Below are 22164 nucleotides of genomic sequence, written 5' to 3'. Positions count from 1 at the left end.
AGTAGACTAATAGTTGAACAGAGCTGTGTGAATAAATGATTTTTTTTGGTTTGTTGGGAACCCTCCCATTCCCCTCTCCCCCAAATCATTTTAGGTTGGCTCAACAGGAAAACATTTCAAAATTTCCAACAAACTGAAAAGTCAAGAACATTTTTGTTTGAGATCAAATTAAATGTTTTGTTTGACCCTATGAGTCTGAGCTTTAACTTAAAAAAAAAAAAACCCTGAAAGAAATTAAGAAACACAAAAATCATTGTTTTGATTTTTCTCGTAATTTTATTTTATCATTTTTAGATTTTTTTTGATGAAACAATTCAGTTAAATCGACATGAATTCATGAAATGTTTCAGGCAACCTGAGTCTGAATTTTTCACAAAAAAAAGTGTCAGCTGAAAAAATTCACCCAGTTCTACTGTTGAAGATTCAGGATGAAATCTTAATTCAACTGAAGTCAATGGTAAAACCCCTTGTTTGTCTAATCATGTAAGATGGGACAAAGGCACCGAGGGGCAGACTTTATGTCTTTGAGTCTTCAATGCCATTTTAAGGCCTGTCTACATTAGAGATATTTGTACTTCAGCTACAACACGACCATAAGTCGAAACAGTTTAAGTTTTCCAAGGTAGCAACTCTTTGTGAGGAACAGCGCTGAACAATACCAGTTGTTCTATGACACAGCAGAGGAATTACAAAATAACATCTCCAACCTTACCGGGGAATACTAGAAGGGAAACACAAAATGTCCTTTTTCAAGCAAACAATAGGTTGACAAGAACACATGCGTGCTTGATGTTGAATGAAAGAAGCCCACACTATAGAAAGTGTTCCATCCCTGTAAAACAATAAATCCCACAATCTTGCCTGGGTCATTTTCAGCTTTTATTAGCTTCTTTAAGGTCAAAAGAAGAATCAGGTGAAATTCATAAAGAAATTTCACTTTTCTGCCTCTGAAAATCACCTTTTGTTTCTGCCAAAATATTAGAGATGAATGTAATCAGTGTTTCACTGATGGCAAGAATTTCTCTCATAGTTTTAGCTGGAACCCACTAGAAACTCCGTGCAATGCACTGGTAGATTATAATCTTAATTTAGAACCTTTCCCTGTACAGGTTTGAACATTAACACTTGAAAACATCAGAAATATTCTGCTCTGACTCCAGATTGAGGTCAACACACTTTCAAAATTAGAAAAATTCTCCACATTTCCTTCCTGTTAACACCACAGAACTCAGATCCCTAATCAGTTCTCTTGAGATAATACCACTATCAAGGTTTTCCCTTATTGTTTGTTATCAGTTAAGCCCATCAAAGGACATGCAACAAAGAAGAAAATGCTTGGTAGCAAAAGGCTATGGCAGCCGTATTAGGGATGTAAGTGTTACGGTCAGTTATCTGTGATGTTGCTGATGGGAGAAAGACTAGGAGCAGATCCATTTTGCAGGTTATTGTCCTTCTATTTCATATCAAGACCTAGAGATTTTGTAAATTTGTTTTTGAAGAGAAGCTGCATCACAGGTATGGTATATAATCTGACTGAGGTAATTTACCACACATTTCCTTGCAAATGGCAATAATATCAGCATTAACTGAGTCGTGTTAATGGGATAAGTAGTCTTTGTGTCTTTGAGAAATGATTGAAAAGTACAATATTTATGTGACGAAAACTCTTCAACAACAAACATGTCTGAGTCTTACTGCTGAAGAGAAACTCCACAAAGATATACATAAAAAACCTCATTCTAAAGAATATTAAAAAGGGTTGTTTACTTGAAATTTATGGTAGGTTATAAATCTGAGGGGAAAAGTCTACCTTTTTAATTTAACTTAATTGAAATGAAAATTATTTGTTCCTTTTCCTAATAAAAATAGAACAGGGTGAAGGATTTGTACCTCCAATAGTATATTCAAGTTCATGTTGTCTCTATTACTTTACACCCCTGGACTGGACAAAACTACCCGATGATAGAAGAGTTAAAAAAAAGGCTCAAAAATTGGCTAAATAGGAAATATTCTATTCACTTAATCCCTGAACCTCCAGAGACTCACACACATGCTTAACTGTGTTTTGTCCCACACAACTGTGAGTTACCCCACTAAAATCAAGAAAGACCTCCATTGACTTCCATAGGCTTTGGATCAGACCCAAAAGACATCAAGCCTCCAGTCCTGCATTCATATCACACCCAAATGCCCATTGAATTCAAAATACTGAATTACTGGTGATTTATACCTGATTTATACTTTTTTAAAACAACTAGATGAAGGAATTATACATTATTCATTTTTCTTTCAGAAGGGATAAAGAATAACACCAACACAAATCAGAAAAAACAGAAATCCTGTTATTTTTTGCAAACTCTTGTATGTTTTTTAAAATGTCATATGCCTTATAGGTGTGATGCACAGTAGTTCTTCAACAGGAATCAAAAAGTAACTTAAAACAACATAATCACTGCAGAGGGATTTGCAGTCTTCTATCTCACAAACTTAATGGAAACATTTGTAAAGATTTCTTTACTTAGTAATTGAAAACAACTAGTTCTGCTACTCTGTACTTACATAAAAGCACAATTCTATTTCATCCATAGTAAAGTCAAGTATTGAAAATCCATACATTGTAAAATCAGATTTCTATTGTATTTTCAAAGTTCTTGGGGGTAAGCCGGCAAGCTGTATAAAACTGGGATTTGGCTAATTTGAGTCCCCTCTATTATAGGCGAGCATCAATCATGCAGAGGTCCTGTGGCTAATGTATTTAACTTTAAACTTGTGAGTAATCTAGGGTGACCAGATGTCCCGATTTTATCGGGACAGTCCCGATATTTCCTCCTTTGTCCCGCGTCCCGACCGATGTTCGGTCGGGACACTGGACAAAAAAGCAATTTTGCCCTCCACTCCGGCGCTCACGCCCCCCCCACCCCGACTCCGCCCCCTCCTTCCCCCATTGGATCTCTCCATGGAGAGAGGAGGTTAGGAGGAGGGTCGGGCAACTACTAGGAGCGTGGGAGGGGAAGGGAAAGTTGCCGCGGCCCTGCCAGGAAGGAGCCGCTGGAGCGCAGCCAAGCGGGAGAGGCGCGGGGCTCCCTGCCGGCCGGCGGCGGGACGCATGTGCCCACGGCGGGCTGGGGAGTGGGAGGCTCTGCAGGGCTGGGAAAAGCCCTGGCTCCTGCCCGTTGCCCAGCCTGGAGCCCCGGGGAGCCCCTCAGGAGACTGGCTGCTGCTGTGGAGGCAGCAGCCGGGGCTGGCTCTGGCCCGGGTGAGCAGTGTGGGCCGCCGGAGTCACGCGGCGAAGAGAGGCTGCGGGGGCGAGACTTGTCCCAGGCAGGGAGGCCGGCGGACAGGGGCGAGGGGCCAGCCGGGGTCCCCATAAACTTCCCCGCCTCTGCCAGGGAGCCCCGCGCCTCTCTTGCTTGGCTGTGCTCCAGCAGCTCGCCCCGCCGGGAAGGAGCCGCTGGAGCGCAGCCGAGCGGGAGAGGCGCGGGGCTCCCTGCCGGCGGCGGGATGTGCCGCATGTGCCCACGGCGGGCTGGGGGCGGGAGGCTCTGCAGGGCTGGGAAAAGCCCTGGCTCTTGCCCGTTGCCCAGCCTGGAGCCCCTCAGGCGACTGGCCGCTGCTGTGGCTCGGCTGTGCCAGCCCTGGCCCCTTGCACGCCCGCGCCGCGGCCAGCCTCGGACTTTGCTTCTTGTCCCCCCCCATGCCCTCTTTATCCCTAGCCCCTTCTGCATCGGGGCCAGCTTTTGCCCTGGGGTGGGCAGCACGTGCGCCCGACGCGGCTGGGGCCTGCTAATGCCCCCCGCCCCTGCGAAACTGCTTTTTTTTTTTTTTTTTGCTCCGCCGCCATTTTTTTTGCTCCGCCCCCCCTCCGCCCCTCCCCGCGTCCCGATATTTCATCCCTGTGATCTGGTCACCCTAGAGTAATCCCACTGAACTCACTGGCATCAGTGAGACTGCTCATGTATTTAAAGTTAAGTACATGCTTAAGTGATCTGTTGGATCAGGGGGGAGGAGCCCTAGAGAAGATCTTAGATGCTCCACAGAACCGAGAAGCTGCTCCTGTGGAGCATTAGTTAGGGCAACTGCTGGCTATCCACCTTGGCTAACTTGAAATGCCAGTTAATCAGAGTTCAGAAATTGGTGCTGCACTGGATTGGTGTTATTATATATTAAATAGAGAGGATTTTAATGGCATAGATTCTAGGCCAAATCAATCACACCTGTATTACACTATTGAATTCAATGAGTCCATACTGGTGTAACAAAGAGCATTAAGAATCCTGCATCTAAATGATGTGTAAAACATTTCAGATTGTGTTTATGATGTCAAATAAAATGTTTGCCAAATTCTGAACACAGGAAAAAGGGTTAATTTGAAAGCAGTGTTCTAATGTCTGGAAAGCTGGGTGATTAGAAACAGTCACATAAAATTGACAAATATAACATATGTATTCTTACCCTTCAGTCCGGAAAATAGTCCTAAAACTGTCCCCCAAGCTCTTGTAACTGGTTGGATCAGTTTTCCCTCTTTGAATCTGGAACCTAAAAAATACAATTTATAACAGCATGTGAAGTTAAGGATTTTAAAAGCCACTTTCGGCTTTCCAATTTCTATATAAAAGGGATTTTAAGGTTTATTGATATATCTTATTCATTATTATAGACTGTTCCTGATATTTATTCTTATTAACACTACTTTCATAGGAGTTATTAAACAAAGGAGAAATACAGCTTTAAAAGTAACTTTTTCGTAGTTCATAGTACTCAGATAGCCAGCACTTTTACAATTTACTCCTCTTTCTTGTTGTGTAAAAAATAAACTGCTAATCATGGGCTTGATCCAAAGTCCATGGAAATTCATAGGAGTCTTTCAATGGTCTTTGAATCAGACCCTGTTTTCAGAAATCTGAAGTAGCATATTGTAATGTGTTTTACCACTGTGAAATGAACCTACCATACAATTTCTTATTTTTAGTGTCTGATCTAACTCCAATTAAAATCATCAGGAGATTCTATTGGAACTTAGATCAGGCTCCTAATAGTCACTTTTGGACATTTATCACAGAGGTGAACAATATAAAATGCAGCTATCAATATTTTAATGAAGTCACCTTTCTTCTGCTCATATTTTGACACATAATGCAGAGGTTTTCAGCAGCGGGCTGACAATACTTGCAGCACATCAGCCTTAAGAATAACAACAAGATTAGGATTTAAGACTGCAAACATATATGCCAGTATTTACAAGTTCTCGATAAAGGTGGTCAGCATAACTCACTGTGTTAATCTACTGAGTGCTCCAAATGGGGTTACACCCACTTCTCAAAGCTGCCAATAGAGAAAAGGAAAAAGACGCTAGACTATATATTTCCCATCCCGCCCACCCTTTGTTTTAAAAGTGTGTATGCGGGATGGGGGTTGGGGGGGGGGGCTCATAATGACATCTTTTTCCAGTTTGAGCCTTGGATATAATGTGCTTTTGTTCACAGTTTGATTACACTTAGAAGTCTTTGGCTACATCCTACACAATAAGGGGACTTTGTAGAGAAAGTTATGATCTAAAACCAAAATGTGCACTCTTTCATAATATCTCATTTTTAAAACTGTAGAGCTGCAAAGATGCTCACTTGAGTAGCCTAGCCAAGTTCCACATCAAGGAAACTTCGACCAGAGTTGGACGAACATAATTTCATGTTAGATTTTTTCAATTACTATCCAGTATAAAACAACACATACACAAATGTTAGTAATCTCAGTTCAGAATAGCATTGTTTGTGGCAATCTACAGACTGCCATTATAACTCATGTAACATCAACCCTGTGCATTAAATAACGCCTGTTTCAAAGAATCATCCAGACATTAATTATTAGAATCAAATACTGCTGCAAGTCCTAAGCAAAAGATAAAACAAGCACGTTTACCTTTTTACTTATGTTCTTCACACATAGTATACATTAGTGTTTTAGATAGATACCGGACCTTCAGTGCTCCAACATACAAATATGGCTTCTTATTCTGATTAGACACCATCAGATTCAAATAATAGTACAATTTTAGTTAAATGATATTAAATAGCAATTTTCTCTTCCATCTTAACTGGATTCAGCAGGATCAAAAAAGGTTTTTACATTTCCGGAAAAGGCATTCTTAGTTTTGCCTATCAGTGTTTCCTAAGCTGTTTGCAGTAACAAATCTAAGCATTTTCTTCACTCTGGGAGACAAATTTCCAGTGATGTAATATAATTCTTTGGGCAATTATGAAGGCAAACGCACACCTCTTTTGAATGCATTTAGAAGGAAACGTTGGATCGCTCCATAGTCCTAAGAAAAGCAGTTCAGGCACATGTGGGATCTCCATCTGAGGTAACCTCTTTTATTAGTGAGAGAACTTGCTGCCAAGTTGGCAAAGTAGAGACTGCTGTTCTAGAGGTTTACACTCATATGAGAGTTGATGCATAACATTTTGTCTGAAAAGAACCCTTGGGAAGGTTAATAGCTGAAAATGCCTCAATGGCATCGCACAAAGTCCAACAGTAATAACAGCAACGGAATGTTGTAAGTTGTTACATTGTACTAGCCAAGAAATCAAGACTGAAAAAAAAATCTTAGCACACACAGACATGTAGGATTTATACTAATATTAGTATGTTTAAGCCTTGATCATTTATACCTCAAAGTTTAAATTCAAAAGTGATGGGCTCCATTTGTTGTAAAAAGAAACCTTTTAAAAATCACTAATAATTGAAAGAAATTGTAGACTAGTATTTACATAGAAAGACAGTCCTATACCATAAAACTTTTTTCAAAAGTTTTAAGCTTTTGTCCTAAGCAGAAATTTAGAATAAAGGTGATTGTTTCTAAAATACTCCGGGAAAAACTTAGGCCCCTATCCTGTAAATACTTATGCATGTGCTACTTGTACACACACAAATTATTCAACAAGACTACTCATGTGCATAAATTTAAGCACATGCGTATGTATTTGCTGGATTGGGGCCTTAATCCTGGGCTACCCCAATAGAGATAATATATAGTAAAATTATTTTACTTTAGCTTTATCCTATATCCTGCTATACTGTATATTTCTTAATACTTAATATTTCTGCTCGTAAAATGCAGAGACTGAATGAGCACTTTAATAAAATAGTTAATTTATTTGTATCGGTTTATGGGGTAAAAGGATAACTTCTTACTAAAAATGTTAAATACTATTTTTTACATTTATTTCAATTTCTTTTTTAAAGGGAGAGAAGATCTTAGTATTAAGCAAGTCCATTTGTAATACTGACACAAACAACATATTCCTTCCTTTAGGGTTTTTGGATCCATTCCTTCCCTAGTAAATCTTTTTAATAGCTTTAACAGCAATCCTAAAATACATGCCAATTATGTGCTCTAATCTAGATCTGTGAACTGGGTTATTTGATTTGGAATCGCTTGCCTCAATAAAAGAAGGTTTAACTTTTTAATGGACTAGCTAACTGATCACCCATACTTGTTATAAGGAGCTAGAGGAAGAACTGACAAGATGTTTATTTGTTTTGCTGGGGGGAGGAGCAGCAGTCACAGCAGCACCCCGTAGCAGTACTAGTAATAATAAAGAAGGGTGAAAGCATTTACTTCAAAAACAACCTGGTCTGTTTTAAATTATTGACTAGAGGATTGAGTACAACCTGGAGATACACAATGTTTTTTTTTCTGCTTCAAATCTATTTCTCTCTGAAAACGGTATTAACCAAATGCTCATATTCAAGTGAATTTCTTGCATTTTTGAAAGCAGGAGGACTGTATCTTATACATTAGTGGCCTTGTGAGAATACAGAAGCTAACCTGCCTGACTAAATAGAAAGCATCACGCATTTCTGGTCTGGTTAAGATTCTGAAGTCTAAGAAGCAAAACCTGCAACTAAACATTTTTCAGAGACAGAGTGAAAGGACACTAACAAGATAAGGCCACAGTCCTGTTCTAGGGCTCCACATGGGCACCTGGATCTGCCCATGCAGAGCCCTTCGAAGCACCGGGGCTTAAGAGGGCATTAACAACGTTGCCACACAACAAGAAGCAATAGACAGTGGATACTGCAACAAGGTGCAAGTTTATTGAACGTATCACTAGAAAAAGGTTCAAACAATTGACATTTTCCTCAACTGTAACCTCTTCTCCACCAGCTTTGCTGATTCTCCAGTCTGTTCAAAATGCTGCAACAATAATCACCTCCCTTTCCCTCCCAAGTTTACCACAAGACTCCCTGATGTTTGTAAGAGGAGGCAGTAGCCACTGTCCTCAATCCACCCCAGAAGATTACAAAAACGGAGAGATTCCCAAGCTAGTGGAGGACAAGAGCCTGAAAACGGAGAGGAAAGGATGGGTCCAAGAAGGGTTATGGTTTCAGGTGGAAGCCATGTAAAAATGGCCATTTTAAATGCTTTTCTTTTTGAGATTTTTGGTGTTTATTCAAAACCTAAACTCCAAGCTGTAAACTTCTGTGATCCAAAATCAAAGAAGCTACAATTAAATGACTCACATTTGTGCAGCTGTACAACTGCCATTTGTAGGACAAATAATCCCAGGTCCTTCTCACCTTGACATCATGAAAGGGGTAATCTATATGGACAGAAACTGCCCTGGCATGACTCCTCTAATGTGTAAGGCACAAATAAACTCCTCTTCAACATGAAGGATGCTCATTTTCTTTTGCCATCTCTGTCAGCCATTTCCCATTAATAATCATTATATAATTCAATGAAGCAGTTTCTGTGCAATACCCTCTTACATAGGGTGATCATATGTCCCTAAAAATCACACATTTGTTTCCACGGTCTGTCCCACTGTCCTTGCTGGTTTTACAAAATCCAGTGTTTTCTCCCAGTTTTTGTTCCCATGATGCTTCCCAGTGACTCCTCCCTCTGCAAAAGTCCGCAAGCCAGTCTTATCCTGCATGCAGTGAAATCCACAGGATGGTGGGGAATAGAGTGACCAGATTACATGAACAAAATATCGGGACACATGGGGGGGCAGGTCCGGAGCGCCGCCGAAGCAAAAAAAAAAAAGAAAAGCCTAGAGCCAGAATATCGGGACAAATGGAGTCCTGACCATACACCCATCGGGACGCAGGACAAACGACTGAATATCGGGATAGTCCCGATTTTATCGGGACGTCTGGTCACCCTAGTGGGGAAAGAGAGGCTGAGGTGTTACTTGGCTGAGGAGAAGAGATAGCTTGTATTCTCTCCCTCCTATAAGTTGTCAATTCTACTATCTCTCACCAAGATAGTCTTCTGGGTGCCTGACAGCATAGGTACCTTAGGGTTTTTTTTTTTTTTTTTGCTTTCCAAGTCTGTTCACCCAGCTCTTACTAACCCTCCCCCATTTGATGCCAAGTGCTATGTAAGGCTTTCTGTGGTCACCCACTCCGGCCCTGAAAGGGTTACAGCCAGCCCTGGGAGAGGACTGGGGCTGCGAGCCAAATGGGGAAGGCAGCCCCAGAAGACTGGGGCTGCTAGGCTGATGGGGAAGGCAGCCACAGCTGGGGCCATGCCCCAATCAGGCCACAGCTGGCCCTATAAAAGGCTGTGGGCCAGGAGCTCAGGCAGTCTCTCTCTAGCTGTGGAGAGAGACGGGCCTGGCTGCTTGGGACCTCAGCAGGGTACCTAGAGTGGAGCAGGGCTGGGGAAAGGTCAGAGGAGCTGGGGCGCTCCAGGCTAGAAATCCCCCAGGCCGCAGGCCTTGGTAAAGGCCGGGAAGGATACTGGGGTTGTGGAGGTGCAGCCCAGGGTAGGCAAAGGCAGCAGGTCCAATCCCCCCTTGCCGATGAGTGGTATAGACTGCAGTCTGTCCCAGTGAGCAGGGGCTAGATGGTGACTGGCAGTAGCCACTGAGCCAAGGTGGGGGTAGAGGGTTGGGGTTTCCCCTGGGTGTGGAGACTCAGAGAGTGGGGGTACTGCCAGGGGGCAACACCCAAGGTAAAGGGGCACTGGGGTCCGGGAGGGACATGGGGGCCTGAGGCAAGCGGGATACCGGCTGGCAGAGGGTGCTCCAAGGCTGGAAAAGTAATTCCCCGGATGACCAGCAGGAGGTGCCGTGCCGGTGAGTCGCCGCATCGCTACACTTTCTCATAGCCTCATGGACTTTAAGGAAAGAAAGAACCATCATGATCATCTAATATGACTTCCTTGCACATTTCAAGTGACAAAACCTCACCCACCCACTCTTGTAATAGACCTGTAACCTCCAGCTGAGTTAGTGAAGTCTCAAAACACGATTTAAAGACTTCAGGTTATAGAGAATCCATCATTTACACTAGTTGAAACCTGCAAGTGACTCATGTCCCATGCTGCAAAGGAAGGTGAACCCTCCCTCCCCCAGGGTCTCTGCCAATTTGATCTGGGGGAAAATTCCTTCCGGATGCCAAATATGGCAATCAGTTAGACCCTGAGCATGTGGGCAAGACCCACCATCCAGACATCTGGGAAAGAATTATCTGTAGAAACTCAGCACCCTCTCCAGCTAGTGCCACATTGCCGGCTGTTGGAGATATTTGTCACAAGCTTTTCAATCCATATTAAAATTGCTATAATTTTCTTATAATCAAAAAGGGGTAAAACAGTACTTGATATCTGTATTTAAATATACTGTCAGCAACCAACCCTAGTCCGCACAGCACAGACTCATGGGGTCAATCCTGACTCCATTAAACTCAATAGAAGTTTTGCCCATTGTCTTCAATGAGACCAGAATTTCACCCATGAATTCCAGAGATTCTTGGTGCTCAGTATTGTGCTGCCAAAATACCAGTTCTGCTGCTGAGTAGATCAGAGGGAAAGAAAAATGTGTGCTTTCTCTCTCTCAAGAAAAAATAGCATTTGGACCATATTCATGATCTTTGTTAATAAGTGAGTCTTCTGTCTCCCCTTTAGCTTACACACCCTTATTACGTCTAACTGAGATGACAATTGCACCATGCAATTTTAAGATGTAAATCAAATCCTTGATATTTCCTTCCCTGATTGCAAGGTAGTGAAAGCATTTATATGCATAATGTAAATATATAACTTTGGGTACTCAGTCAATTTAGATGATATTACTGCTGGATGAAAAATTATTTGGCATAGTAACAAAAGCAAATTAAATCTTCTGGGCAATGTAAATTCTAAAAAAGCTTTTAAACTTGTATAGCTTTCTGAAATGTAAGATCAACAACTAGAACTTATACTTTAATTAATTTCCTGTGATTCCAGACATACCTAATTGCAGTTGCTCCTATAAGCATAACTAGATTTGGATAATCTGAGGCTATATTTTTAGCAGTTTACATGCTTATATTCAACTATAACTGGATCACAATTTAAATAGCTATCAAATTTGTTAACTTAAACATTTACTCTGGTGCCATTTGTTAGTGCTGTATATGGATGCAGATTTGCACAGCTACTATACATGCTGCATATGGCATTACTAGTGCTTAAATTTCATGTGCAACCTGATATTATAAAATGGACCTTGATAAGGTAATTTATTCTGCTATTTGGCACAAGTTCTTCAGGTTGTTTATATTACTTATGGGATAATAACTAAATTGAGAGTATAATTCTGCCGTTTATTTTAACAGTAAATCCTTCAATTCACACAAGCTGTTGAACAAATGAACATTACATTTCAGAACAAAAACCTAATTATTTTAAGCCATAGATATAAATTATGCCAATATATGCGGTTATATTTTAAGTATTATAGTACTGCAATGATGATATTTTAAGTACAAGGCTATAAAGAAACATAGCAGAACAGTAACATTATAGAAACAGGCAAAGGGCAGAATTTTTTTTAAAACTATATTGCATTTTAGACCTAGATTTACTTTTGACTCTCTACAGAGCTGTCTCAGTTTTCTCTACTGTAAATTACTTGCTTCACAAATGATAAATTATTAGTACAGATAGACAAATACTGCAAAAAAGTGTATTCCAACATTCATTTGAATAAAAACTTTATTTACTTTGATTGGATTCATAATCCCTCTTATTTACTTTCTGTGACATTTGGAGGAGCACATATTTGTTTGTGGAAAGGCAAATTTTTTGTTATGTACACAAATATGTATTTGTAGGAGTATTCACAATGGACATACTTGTATAGCTATCTTGAAAGCTCTATGCGGGTTTGGGAATCACCTAATTTGGAAGATGAATTCTATGCAGATTAGGTGACCAATCACAGAGTGTGAATAGCAAATTACAAATACAGTAGTGAATACTCATAGTAGAGTTCACAACCAATCCACAGACTGAAGTATTTCTTGTCAATGAATAATTTAAAAAATGAACAAATACTTAAAAAGCAAAGTGGGTTCAGAGATAAATTAACTCCCATTTCAGTCTAATAATCTGTAGTTCCCTGTGAATAGTTCACCCAGTTCCAGTCAGGAGAGTGAGATTACAGAACATTTTTTTTATGCTAAACAAGTTGATCCCACTTCATTGTAACCTTTTTGTATTATTACACTTCTTGGAGTTTTTGTCTCACATCAGTTGCTCAGCAGTTTGAGTAGTATTGCATGGTAACTATCACCAACTGGTGTGCATATGTTTTTTATCTGGGCAGAGAGTGGTATGCAAAGATATGTACTAGGGGAAAGGCCAGTGAGATGAAGGAAAAGTAGCAGTCATATTCTTGGGTAAAAGATATTGTAAAAGTTAGGTGAGTTACAAACAACTTAAAAGAGAGAACTGCCCCATATGGTGTTCAGGGTAGATGGGAGGATAGAAGAGGTTAGGCTGGGGAGTAGCAGCAGACTTAATGCTTTTGTTTTTCCCTTTGCTTTGAACAGCCAGCTAGGACAGGTGGTAACTACATGACCTGGCAAAAAGATTTATAAATCTAAGTCACAACCCCAGCCCCAGTTCAGATCTTCTCATGTTCAATAAAAAATGGACAGTGATAGGTGGCATGGATCTGGCAGAATTCTGGATGGTAAAAAATGGAGGAAGGGGCAGGAGGATTGCCTCAGACCTATCAGGAGTGGAAGGATTCTTCCTGGAAAACAGGAAGGGTGATCTAATTAAAGCCCAGGACTGGGACTCAAGAGGTTCTATTCCCGCCTCTGCCATGGACTTCCTGTGTAGCCTCGGGCAATCCAATCAATGTGTCTTGATTTACCTATTTGCAAAGCACACATAATGCTTTCTTTCCACACAGGAGTGTATTGTGGCCTGATAAGTACTCTGAGAGACCCATATGGAAGGTACTAGAGACATGTAAAGTATAAATGCAAACAATACAAGTAAACAATTGCCATTACATTCTCTTGCTGGGACCTGAGTGAAACGCACAGTGGTCGGTCCCAATACAGAAAACAAGTTAAGAGGCTGAAGAAGAAGAAAAAGAAGAAGACGCAGTTCCTGTAAAGTGGCAAAAATTTAACAATATATCAGGATAAAACCAAGCACAATTAGGTCTCCTCCGAAGTAACAAAAAAAGATTTAGAACTTGTATTCTGTTACTAGAGCATTCTGCAGAGGCTTGATATACCATCAGGAGGTTTCACTGAACTACTGTGTATTGTAAGTTTTGCATATACATGCTTGAATATGTGCCTGCATATTCGAGGAAAAGAACATCTTAAGACATCTGAATCTGCCCTGGAATGTGTGTGGAGTTAGTCAAACCACAAACTTTGTCTCAGATTTCAAAACAAGGGCACAGAGATTCCTCTTTTATTTTCAGACTGTAAGAGAATTGTGAAATCAATGCCCAACAGTCACTTTGCATGGTGTTCTTCAATAAAAGAGGCAGCTTCTTGTATTGTTGTATATTGCACAGGAATTTTTAGCTTTATGGCTGAGTGGGAGTGCTCCATCAGTAAACCACTCATCACTAGGACAGATGTACTAACTCAAAGGCAACATAATAACCAGCCCAAACATTCTCCCATCCTACATCTAAATTCATGGATAAGACGACCACCTCCAACCCACGATTCAGTTCCCCCCAAACCCATGTCCCATTCCAGTCCCAATCCATTGCTGCTCCCTCTCCACACATTTACATGATAACCTACTTGGCTGGACTCCACTGCACTTAGTGCTCTCTGGCTATTTGCACCCTACCTCTGATGGAAATAGAGTAGGAGTAGGGCAGGGAAGAGAAATGGATTGCCCGGTGAATGAGAAAACAAGAGGGGGAGAGCTTTCTACAACTGAATAAGCAGCATTTTTTAAAATACAAACTAGCCCTCCAAACATTTTGTAATTTGCCCTTTACTAGTGAAGATGCTTCAAATAATGAAGGAGGAAGACAAAGCAAGTAAAACAATTAGAAAGTGATTTTTCTTTGCATTGTCCGCAATATGTCAACGCAAGAAAAAAAATGTAGGTGAAGCCAGACAGCACTCATACCTGACAAGGGAGAAAAATATACTTGTGCTTAATACACTGGAAGAAACATTCAAGGACACCTCATTCTTCGGTAAAGACTGTCCCCATAGTGCTACTAAGATTGAGTGCAGTTTAAGTTATTAGAGCTTCCAAGGTCTGGCTCTAACTTGTGCATACAATTTAAAAAAAAAAAATTTGTCTGAGAGAAATTTATCCCTGTGCAGAGAAGCAGAAAAGGCCTCTGCACCACCAAACTCCTTTTCTGAAGTTTTAAGTGGTTCAGCGGTGCTTTGAGTTGGCTCTCTGCAGAGGGGTGAATTTCACCCTTTGTAATTAGGTACAATAATCTTATTCAGGAAGGTTCCTCATCCCTTTTATATTCCCCATTCCTTTTAAAAACACTTTTTTTTTATTCTTTGTGTTCCAGCTGAGAAGTCTACTAGTCAGTGAAAAATCCAGGTGGGAGAAGGAAACCAGCAGTAACATTTCTTTTCCAAATTATGATAAATCAGATCAATTATTTTGCTCTTGTTCCTTCCCAGTTGAAGGGCCGTGAGGAGACACCTGTTACAAACAAATCTTCTGACAACCTGAGATAGGTGAGGAGCAGAATCCATTATGAAGTTCTCTTGGGCAACCTCATGGTAATTTCAGTTATTTTATTTACTGCTCCAATACTATATGGATAAGGGCTCTAAAAATACCTCAGATACAAAGATAAATTTACAAATCCAAGTCTTCTCCTAGATGTTACCCTAGCATAACCCTGATTCATTAAAATACAAAACAACAATATGAGATCACCGGGAGACAAAAAAGTGCAGTACCTTTTATTAGGAGTGAAGCTCTGAGGAATTATTAAGTCTTTTTTCTCCACACACTAAAGTGACTTCTCCTTTATGTTGCACAATGCAAGTCAAAACGTATGGTAGCTAAAAAGATAGAACCAAGAACTTTGTTCAAAAATAATTACAAGGCACTTAGAATATTTGGCAAAAACAGAGATGCATGAATTAAACCTGCCCAGGAGCAGGCCTAACTTGCCCATGGAACAGTTCCATGGAAATGTGCTACAATAATTATGCTGATGGTTAACAAAAAAAAAAAATAATAATAATTATAGCAGTCTCACCGGTTCATGACACTCAAATATTTTATCATCTTCTTGAGAAAGAAATACAGCACAACCCTGATTCAAACCATACATGTTTTTAATAATCTAATTCAGGAACTGTGTTTTTCAAAACTAAATAATTCAAAGTTACCACTATTTTATTCCACATCAAAAATGGGTAGGAAAAATATCAAGCAAGCTGCTAGCTATGCTGTTGTGCAAGTACATTTTTAATTTTGAGGAATGAAATGAGAACATTGCTCAGTACTCAGTCAGTGCTGGTTATACAGTAGAAAAGATACCATATTACAATCTTGAACCTGCACGCAAAGCAAAGAATCTATTGATTTTGATGAAGAATAGAACTATTGCTTATTTCCAAGTTCAGTTTTACACTTACAAAGAAAAGCTAACCTCTTATACTAATTTCCTTCTTTGCAAAGAAAAACATTTAGAGTAATGAACAGAGGTGGTATCAGCACCATCAAAACTAAGTATCAGAGGGCTAGCCGTGTTAGTCTGGATCTGTAAAAAGCAACAGAGAGTCCTGTGGCACCTTTAAGACTAACAGATGTATTGGAGCATAAGCTTTCGTGGGTGAATACCCACTTCGTCAGAACTTGCAGATTTATAGATCCTAGCTGCAAATGTATTGTCTTATATGACAGAGATAAATCATGCATACAAATCGTACATCAAAATTGTGAAATGGGCTACAAATGCAATAAAATATAAGGTATTTAAAAGTTTAACAAATGGAGTTCCTCACCTGGGGAACCAATTGGTCTAGGGCTGGCCCTGAGCGCAGAACACAGCTCTGCCTGCCTCCTGAGGTGGGAGAGGTCAGCATGAATACATAATGTGCTTGGGATTCTATATTGGCGTCCTGTATGGATCGGGGTGCAATTAAAGATGTTGGGGATGATCTTTAATGCCCTGAATGGTCTGAGATGTGGATACTTGAGAGACTGCAGACAGAGGTTAGGGATCTATTTCAGGAGTAGGTGAGGTTCTGTGGCCTGCAATGTGAAGGAAGTCAGATTGTATGATCACAATGGTCCCTTCTGACCTTGAAGTTTATGAGTCATGGCAGGTAAGATCAAGTGGGAAACATGTATTGTAAGAACCCTAGCCGTATTGGACCCAGGACATGAGAGAGATAAGGTGGCTGAGGTAATGTATTTTATTGGACCAACTTCTGTTGGCCAAAGAGATAAGCTTTCAAGCTGCACAGTGCTCTTCTTCAGGTCTTTACTAACCTAAAGATTATGTTGAGAATTTTGGTTGCCTCAATCAATCAATAAAATCAAAGCTATCCTCAGTTATTTTGAAAAGCTTGCTACCAACAAAGGCTGGTCTACTTGTAGGTTTCTAAAATAAAGCATGCCTTTGATGAACCACTAGAATGCTGAGAAGTTATTCTAGAGTTCATACTGCTAATTATTTGCTAGTACATTCAAGCAGGAGATTCACTATGAAATGATCTCTAATATTATATCAGTCAAAATATTAAATTTGTAAATCCTAATTAAGTTTTATATCCAGCAAGGAAAGGTTTCAGATTTATTTTAATTCTTACAAAAAGGGCTATGTATTTCTGAATCTTTTTCTTTATGAGGTTTCAGTTTCCCTTTTGGTAATCACACAGCACCTTTCCATCTGACCCGGATGACAGGAAAATGGCTGCTACTTTATGGTTTTCTGGCAAGAGATTTTTTAAACTGCTATTGAATGAGAAATTAAGATCCCTTTTCAGTTTTCATTAACATTCTGAGTTCTTTTGTGAGATCAACCCCTCTATTCCCTGGTGCATTACTATATTTTTTCATATTGTAACAAATTGGCAAAGAAAAAGTTGTACACCACAACACAGCACACATTAAATTCAATCCCTACTGCCAATGTGGTATAGTCACCTGAAGATTTTTTTCCCCTGCAAAAGAAAGGAAATAAGTCAAGACATTTTAAAATATGAAAACAATATAAGATATGAATTGCATTTTAAGTGGAAAATTGCCAAGAGCAAGCTGCAGTAAGTAAAGTACTGTAAGTAATGTTAATTTGATTATTCATCCCGCTTTCAACAGCTGTACTGAAAAATATATTTCAAAAGGGGGACAGTTTCGTTAAAGCAGCAGAGGGGGTTTAGCCACATATTGAAATGAGTAGCTAAATCCCATGCACAGCTTCACATATGTGTGTGTCTATTACCTGTGTGTCTATTGTTATCAAGAGACAAACCATTTTAAGTGGCATACAGTATTTTACATAACTTACATGTTGCCTAGAGTAATCATTTTTATATGAAGATATTCACTCACTCCACAGAAAAATTACCTTTGTTTTTTATTATTAGCTGTAGATAGCTGAACCACCAAAGACACAATTAAAATAACATTATAACTCTGAAATGAATCCCCTAAAGCTAGGAAATTTAGCATTAAAGCCTGAAATTCTATTCTCACCCACCCAGCTGTGCACCAATATTATAGCTTATATGGTATTCATTATCAGTTTGTGCTTAGCAGCCCCTGCAATTCTTACCATAGAGTAGGGCATAACAAGGCAAGTTAAGGGTAAAGTTTCAGGTGAAACTCTATGACTTTCTTTGCTTTGGTGAATTACTTTGGTCAAATTACTAACAATATCCAAACAGTTTTAAAGGTTCTCTTATATATAATTCTACTCTACCTTAAAAAAACCTCTAAAGGCATTTTATTAGAGCTGAAACAATAGCTTGCCTGTCTGATATAGAATGGATAGATGTGTAGCCACATTTTAAGGGAATTTTTGATGCAACAGATTAAATTTTCTCCCACAAAGCCACTAAACAAACCTCTGGCATCATACATGATAATATCACATTAATCCATAGCATGAAGGTATTACAATGTTAATGTAGATGTGTACTAATAAATACAGTGGGGAAGAGATACTGTGCCAGAGCAGTGGCCAGCTACTTTTAGACTTCAGTAGCCCTGCTTGTATTGAGCTTTTTCAAAATTTCCCTGCTTCTTCCCCCCCCCCCCCCCCCCCCCCCCCCCCAAAAAAAAAAAAACCACAGCTCCAGATAATCCAGTCCAGGTTGCACACTAATGGCCAGAAAATTGCAGTTTTAGTACCAAAAACTGTTTGAATCATAGTTGCTAAAAAGGCGTCAGGATATTATTTTTTCCACACACAGAACTTAAAAAACCTCACCTAAATGGAATTTTTTGTTATTTGTAAATATATTTTGAAAACTACCAAAGTTCAGCCTTTAATATTTTTTACAGCCAAGTTATAAACTCCTGAAAACAGGACTTAATATCGTAATGGAAACACTAACAGACCCCTGACAACAGCAGAGCTAGCCTGCACCTCTATAACACAACACACTTTCCCAGCTGAAAAAACTAGCCAGTTACCCAGGATAGTGCTGAAAAAGGAGCCCTGTTATTTTAGGAGAGACAGTTACTTGAGAATTGGCACAAAATGGTGAAAATTAAAAAAGAGGGTTTTTTTCCCCCCAAGTCAACCTAACTACTCCATAAAGTAATGCACAAATCATTCATTATAATGAGTCATAACAATGATTTGTGATCTTCCAAGTTTTCATTTTATGCCCCTCTGTTTTTCCTTAAAGACAGGAGGAAAGACAAAGACTGGAAAGTTTGGGTCATATGGATCACGGCACCACTGCTATGTCTGGAATTTTCTTATAAATATCCTATTGCTCTGAGGTTCATAGGCCTGACTGAAACAGCAGGGACAATCTCATTTGTACTTTTATAGTTGTAGGGGGATTTGCAAGAGTTAACGCAATTTTCCATAATATTTCTTACTGACTCCAGGAATAAAAGGAGAGTTCCCTTTGTAATCAGTATCTGAAACATTGTGAAACCTAAAGAAAAAAAGGACTTCTTTTAGGTTTAACAAGATTTTTCAAAGTGCTGATAATTTTAAAGGTACAAAGCAAGATAATTTTTGCAAAAGGGAGAGGATTACAGCCAAATGTTTGTGGAAAGCAGCCACTGCAGTATTCCAAGGGACATACTTTGCAACAGGTTTTACTGCCTCTTTGCAACTTTATGTCTTTTTTAAGATTTTTTTTTAAACACTGTTAAGTGACTGTTTCTAACCTCATGAAAATCGTCACATCAAAGAAACATCTTAAGGCTCCATTCACAATGGTTTTATACCTCTTTCACCCTCAAAAAACAAAATGTGTTATTTTAGCCATCAGCTGGAGTTAAGCACAATCTCCCCTTTTTTCAGATTCACAGAAGTCTTTTAAAACCACTTTGTTCGTGTTCTTCAGTCCTCTCCTGTAGGTAGCCTACTCTTGTCAATTGTTTAGTCCCGTCCACGAAGAATATATATATGCAAAGCTCATTCAGATGTTGGCATGTAACATTTGTGATGAACTAATGGTTTCTCCTGCTTTGGCTCTTCATCACATTCAGTACTTGTACCATCAACCCAGTGGACCAAACCCTGTGGGGTCAAGTGGGTCAAACTATGGCAAACTGAAGCTTGACAGATAAAGCTTCAGTGATAGTAACTGATTATCTTAAAAAGACACATACTTATTTTAAAAGAGATATTTGAAAACTAAATATTTCTACTTCTTCCTACATGATTAGTAGGTATCACGCTATCGTAAGCTTGATTTTGCCTTCCTTGGGCCATAAACTCCCCATTGGTGCATGATGCAAGTGGGGACAAAATATGGCTCAGAAGTGTACAAGGAAGAGAGTGGTGATTTGTTGGCATGTTACCCCCACAAACACACACACTCTTATATGCAGGGCAGTGTCTAATAAGCACAGCCTAGCCCTCAGGCAGCTGCAGCACCATGGATATATGTCTAACATTGCTGCTGCAGCTACTTCAAGAAGAACTTCTCTCCTGCATCCTTCACTTAATGCCATTAAGGTGGACAAAGGGGATGCACCATGTAGATTCTCCCTTCCCCCACACACTCCAAAAGCTGCTCCAGCAGAATGATGAGAGGAGGTTGGGGCAAGCTGCAGCTGTACTGAGCTGCTGCCATTTGCCTCTCTCCCTGCCTGCCTAGCCTCAGTCCGGAGTTTGAAGAGCTGGTACTGGGGAGGAGCCTGAAACTCCATTCCTCTGATCCTATACAACCAACCAGATGAAACTTGGTTCTTCTCCTACCTCCCCACTAGGGATTCCATGCCAGCCTGGGGAGCTCTTTCTAAGTCCCCACCAAACACCCAACACCGGTTATGGGAGACAGTTAATCATCAGCCTCAAACTTAAGGGGACACATTCCCCAAATGACCACTCAGCCCCACCAGCAAAGAAGATCCCATTCCCACTTGACCAATAACCAGAGGTCACAGATGTAGTAGGAAGAGAGCCTGAGACATAAGCCCTTGTATCAGAGACCAGGTATGCAGGGCCGGTGCAAGGAAGTTTCGTGCCCTAGGCGAAACTTCCACCTTGCGCCACGCCCCGCACCCAGCTAACCCCGCCTTCCATGGTAGTTAACCACGCCCCCCCCCCCCCCCCACCCATGGAGCCCCCCCCCGCGGCGGCGGCCCCCTCCCCCAGCGAGCCCCCCCCCGGGGAACCTCCCTCCATGGCAGCTAACCCTGCCCAGGGACACCTCCCCCCTACCCCCCGCGGAAGCTGAGCCCGCCCCAGCTCACCTCCGCTCTGCCTCCTCCACTGAGCACGCTGGCACCGCTCTAATTCTCCTCCCCTCCCAGGCTTGTGGTGCCGATTGGAGGAGAATTAGAGCGGGGGGCTGTGTGCTTAGCGGAGGAGGCAGAGTGGAGGTGATCTGGGGTGGGGAGCGATTCCCTGGTGCGCCCCCTCCGTTACTGCGGGCAGCCCTCCCTGCGCCCCCGCTCACCTCCACTCCATCTTCTCGCCTGAACGGGCTTTTAGGCACCCTCAACCACTAGGCGCCCTAGGAGACTGCCTAGCTCGCCTAGTGGTTGCACCGGCCCTGCTGGTATGAGGCAGGGTGCTCACCTGTCACCACTGCTGTCAGCAGAGACCACAGACACAGGAGCGGCGCCAGAGTTTTTGCTGCCCTAGACGACAGCACTCCTCCTCAGAGCATTCGGCGGAGGGGGTCCTTCCGCTCCATGTCTTCGGGGCACTTCGGCGGCGGGTCCCAGAGCGAGTGAATGACCCGCCACCGAAGCGCCCCGAAGACGCGGAGCAGAAGGACCCCCACTGCTGAATTGCCACCGAGGACGGCAAAATGCCGCCCCCCAAATCCTGCCACCCTAGGCGACCGCCTATGGTCGCCTAGTGGAAGCGCCAGCCCTGCACTGACACACATCTACCACATGTCGGGAGCAGCTTTCAGCAAGGAGAGTCACCAAAAGAAGCCTCCATGAGGTGTTGGAGAGTGGGAAATATGGTGGATTTAGGGAGCATGAGGAAGAGTATGGCAATAATTCATTTTAGAGGTTGGCGGGAAAAGAGCAGTTTCCCCAAGGAACATGATATGTGTCGCTATGAAGGAAAACTTTGTAGAAGACTCTTTTCAAAATGTAAGCAGTATGTCACTGCCCCATCTTCTGGTCCACCACTAATCCTGAACACATAAGGGGGGAAAATGCAGTACTGTAATTTTGAAAGTAAATTTTCCTCTTCACCATGTTGTTGCATGGAAGGGGATGATATGGCTCTATATGACATTTGGATTAATATACTTTGT

At 41.1% G+C, this 22164-nt stretch overlaps 1 protein-coding gene across 6 annotated transcripts in view; it reads right to left on the bottom strand.

The window, feature by feature from the left end:
• SLC25A21 (solute carrier family 25 member 21) overlaps positions 1-22164 on the bottom strand; it is a 369071-nt gene that overhangs the window by 76946 nt on the left and 269961 nt on the right. For 5 of the 6 annotated variants that reach the window (XM_034768604.1, XM_034768602.1, XM_034768598.1 and 2 more), the window contains exon 3: positions 4453-4536. The exons of the other annotated variant lie outside the window; for it this stretch is intronic. In XM_034768604.1, coding sequence (XP_034624495.1) covers positions 4453-4536 — 84 coding nt within the window. The remainder of the gene's footprint in view (positions 1-4452; positions 4537-22164) is intronic. 6 annotated transcript variants of the gene reach the window in all.

This window comes from Trachemys scripta, chromosome 4 (assembly GCF_013100865.1).
Source record: "Trachemys scripta elegans isolate TJP31775 chromosome 4, CAS_Tse_1.0, whole genome shotgun sequence".
NCBI lineage: Eukaryota > Metazoa > Chordata > Testudines > Emydidae > Trachemys > Trachemys scripta.
Note: the sequence above shows the minus strand (reverse complement) of the source record. Positions and strands in the feature narration are given on the sequence as shown.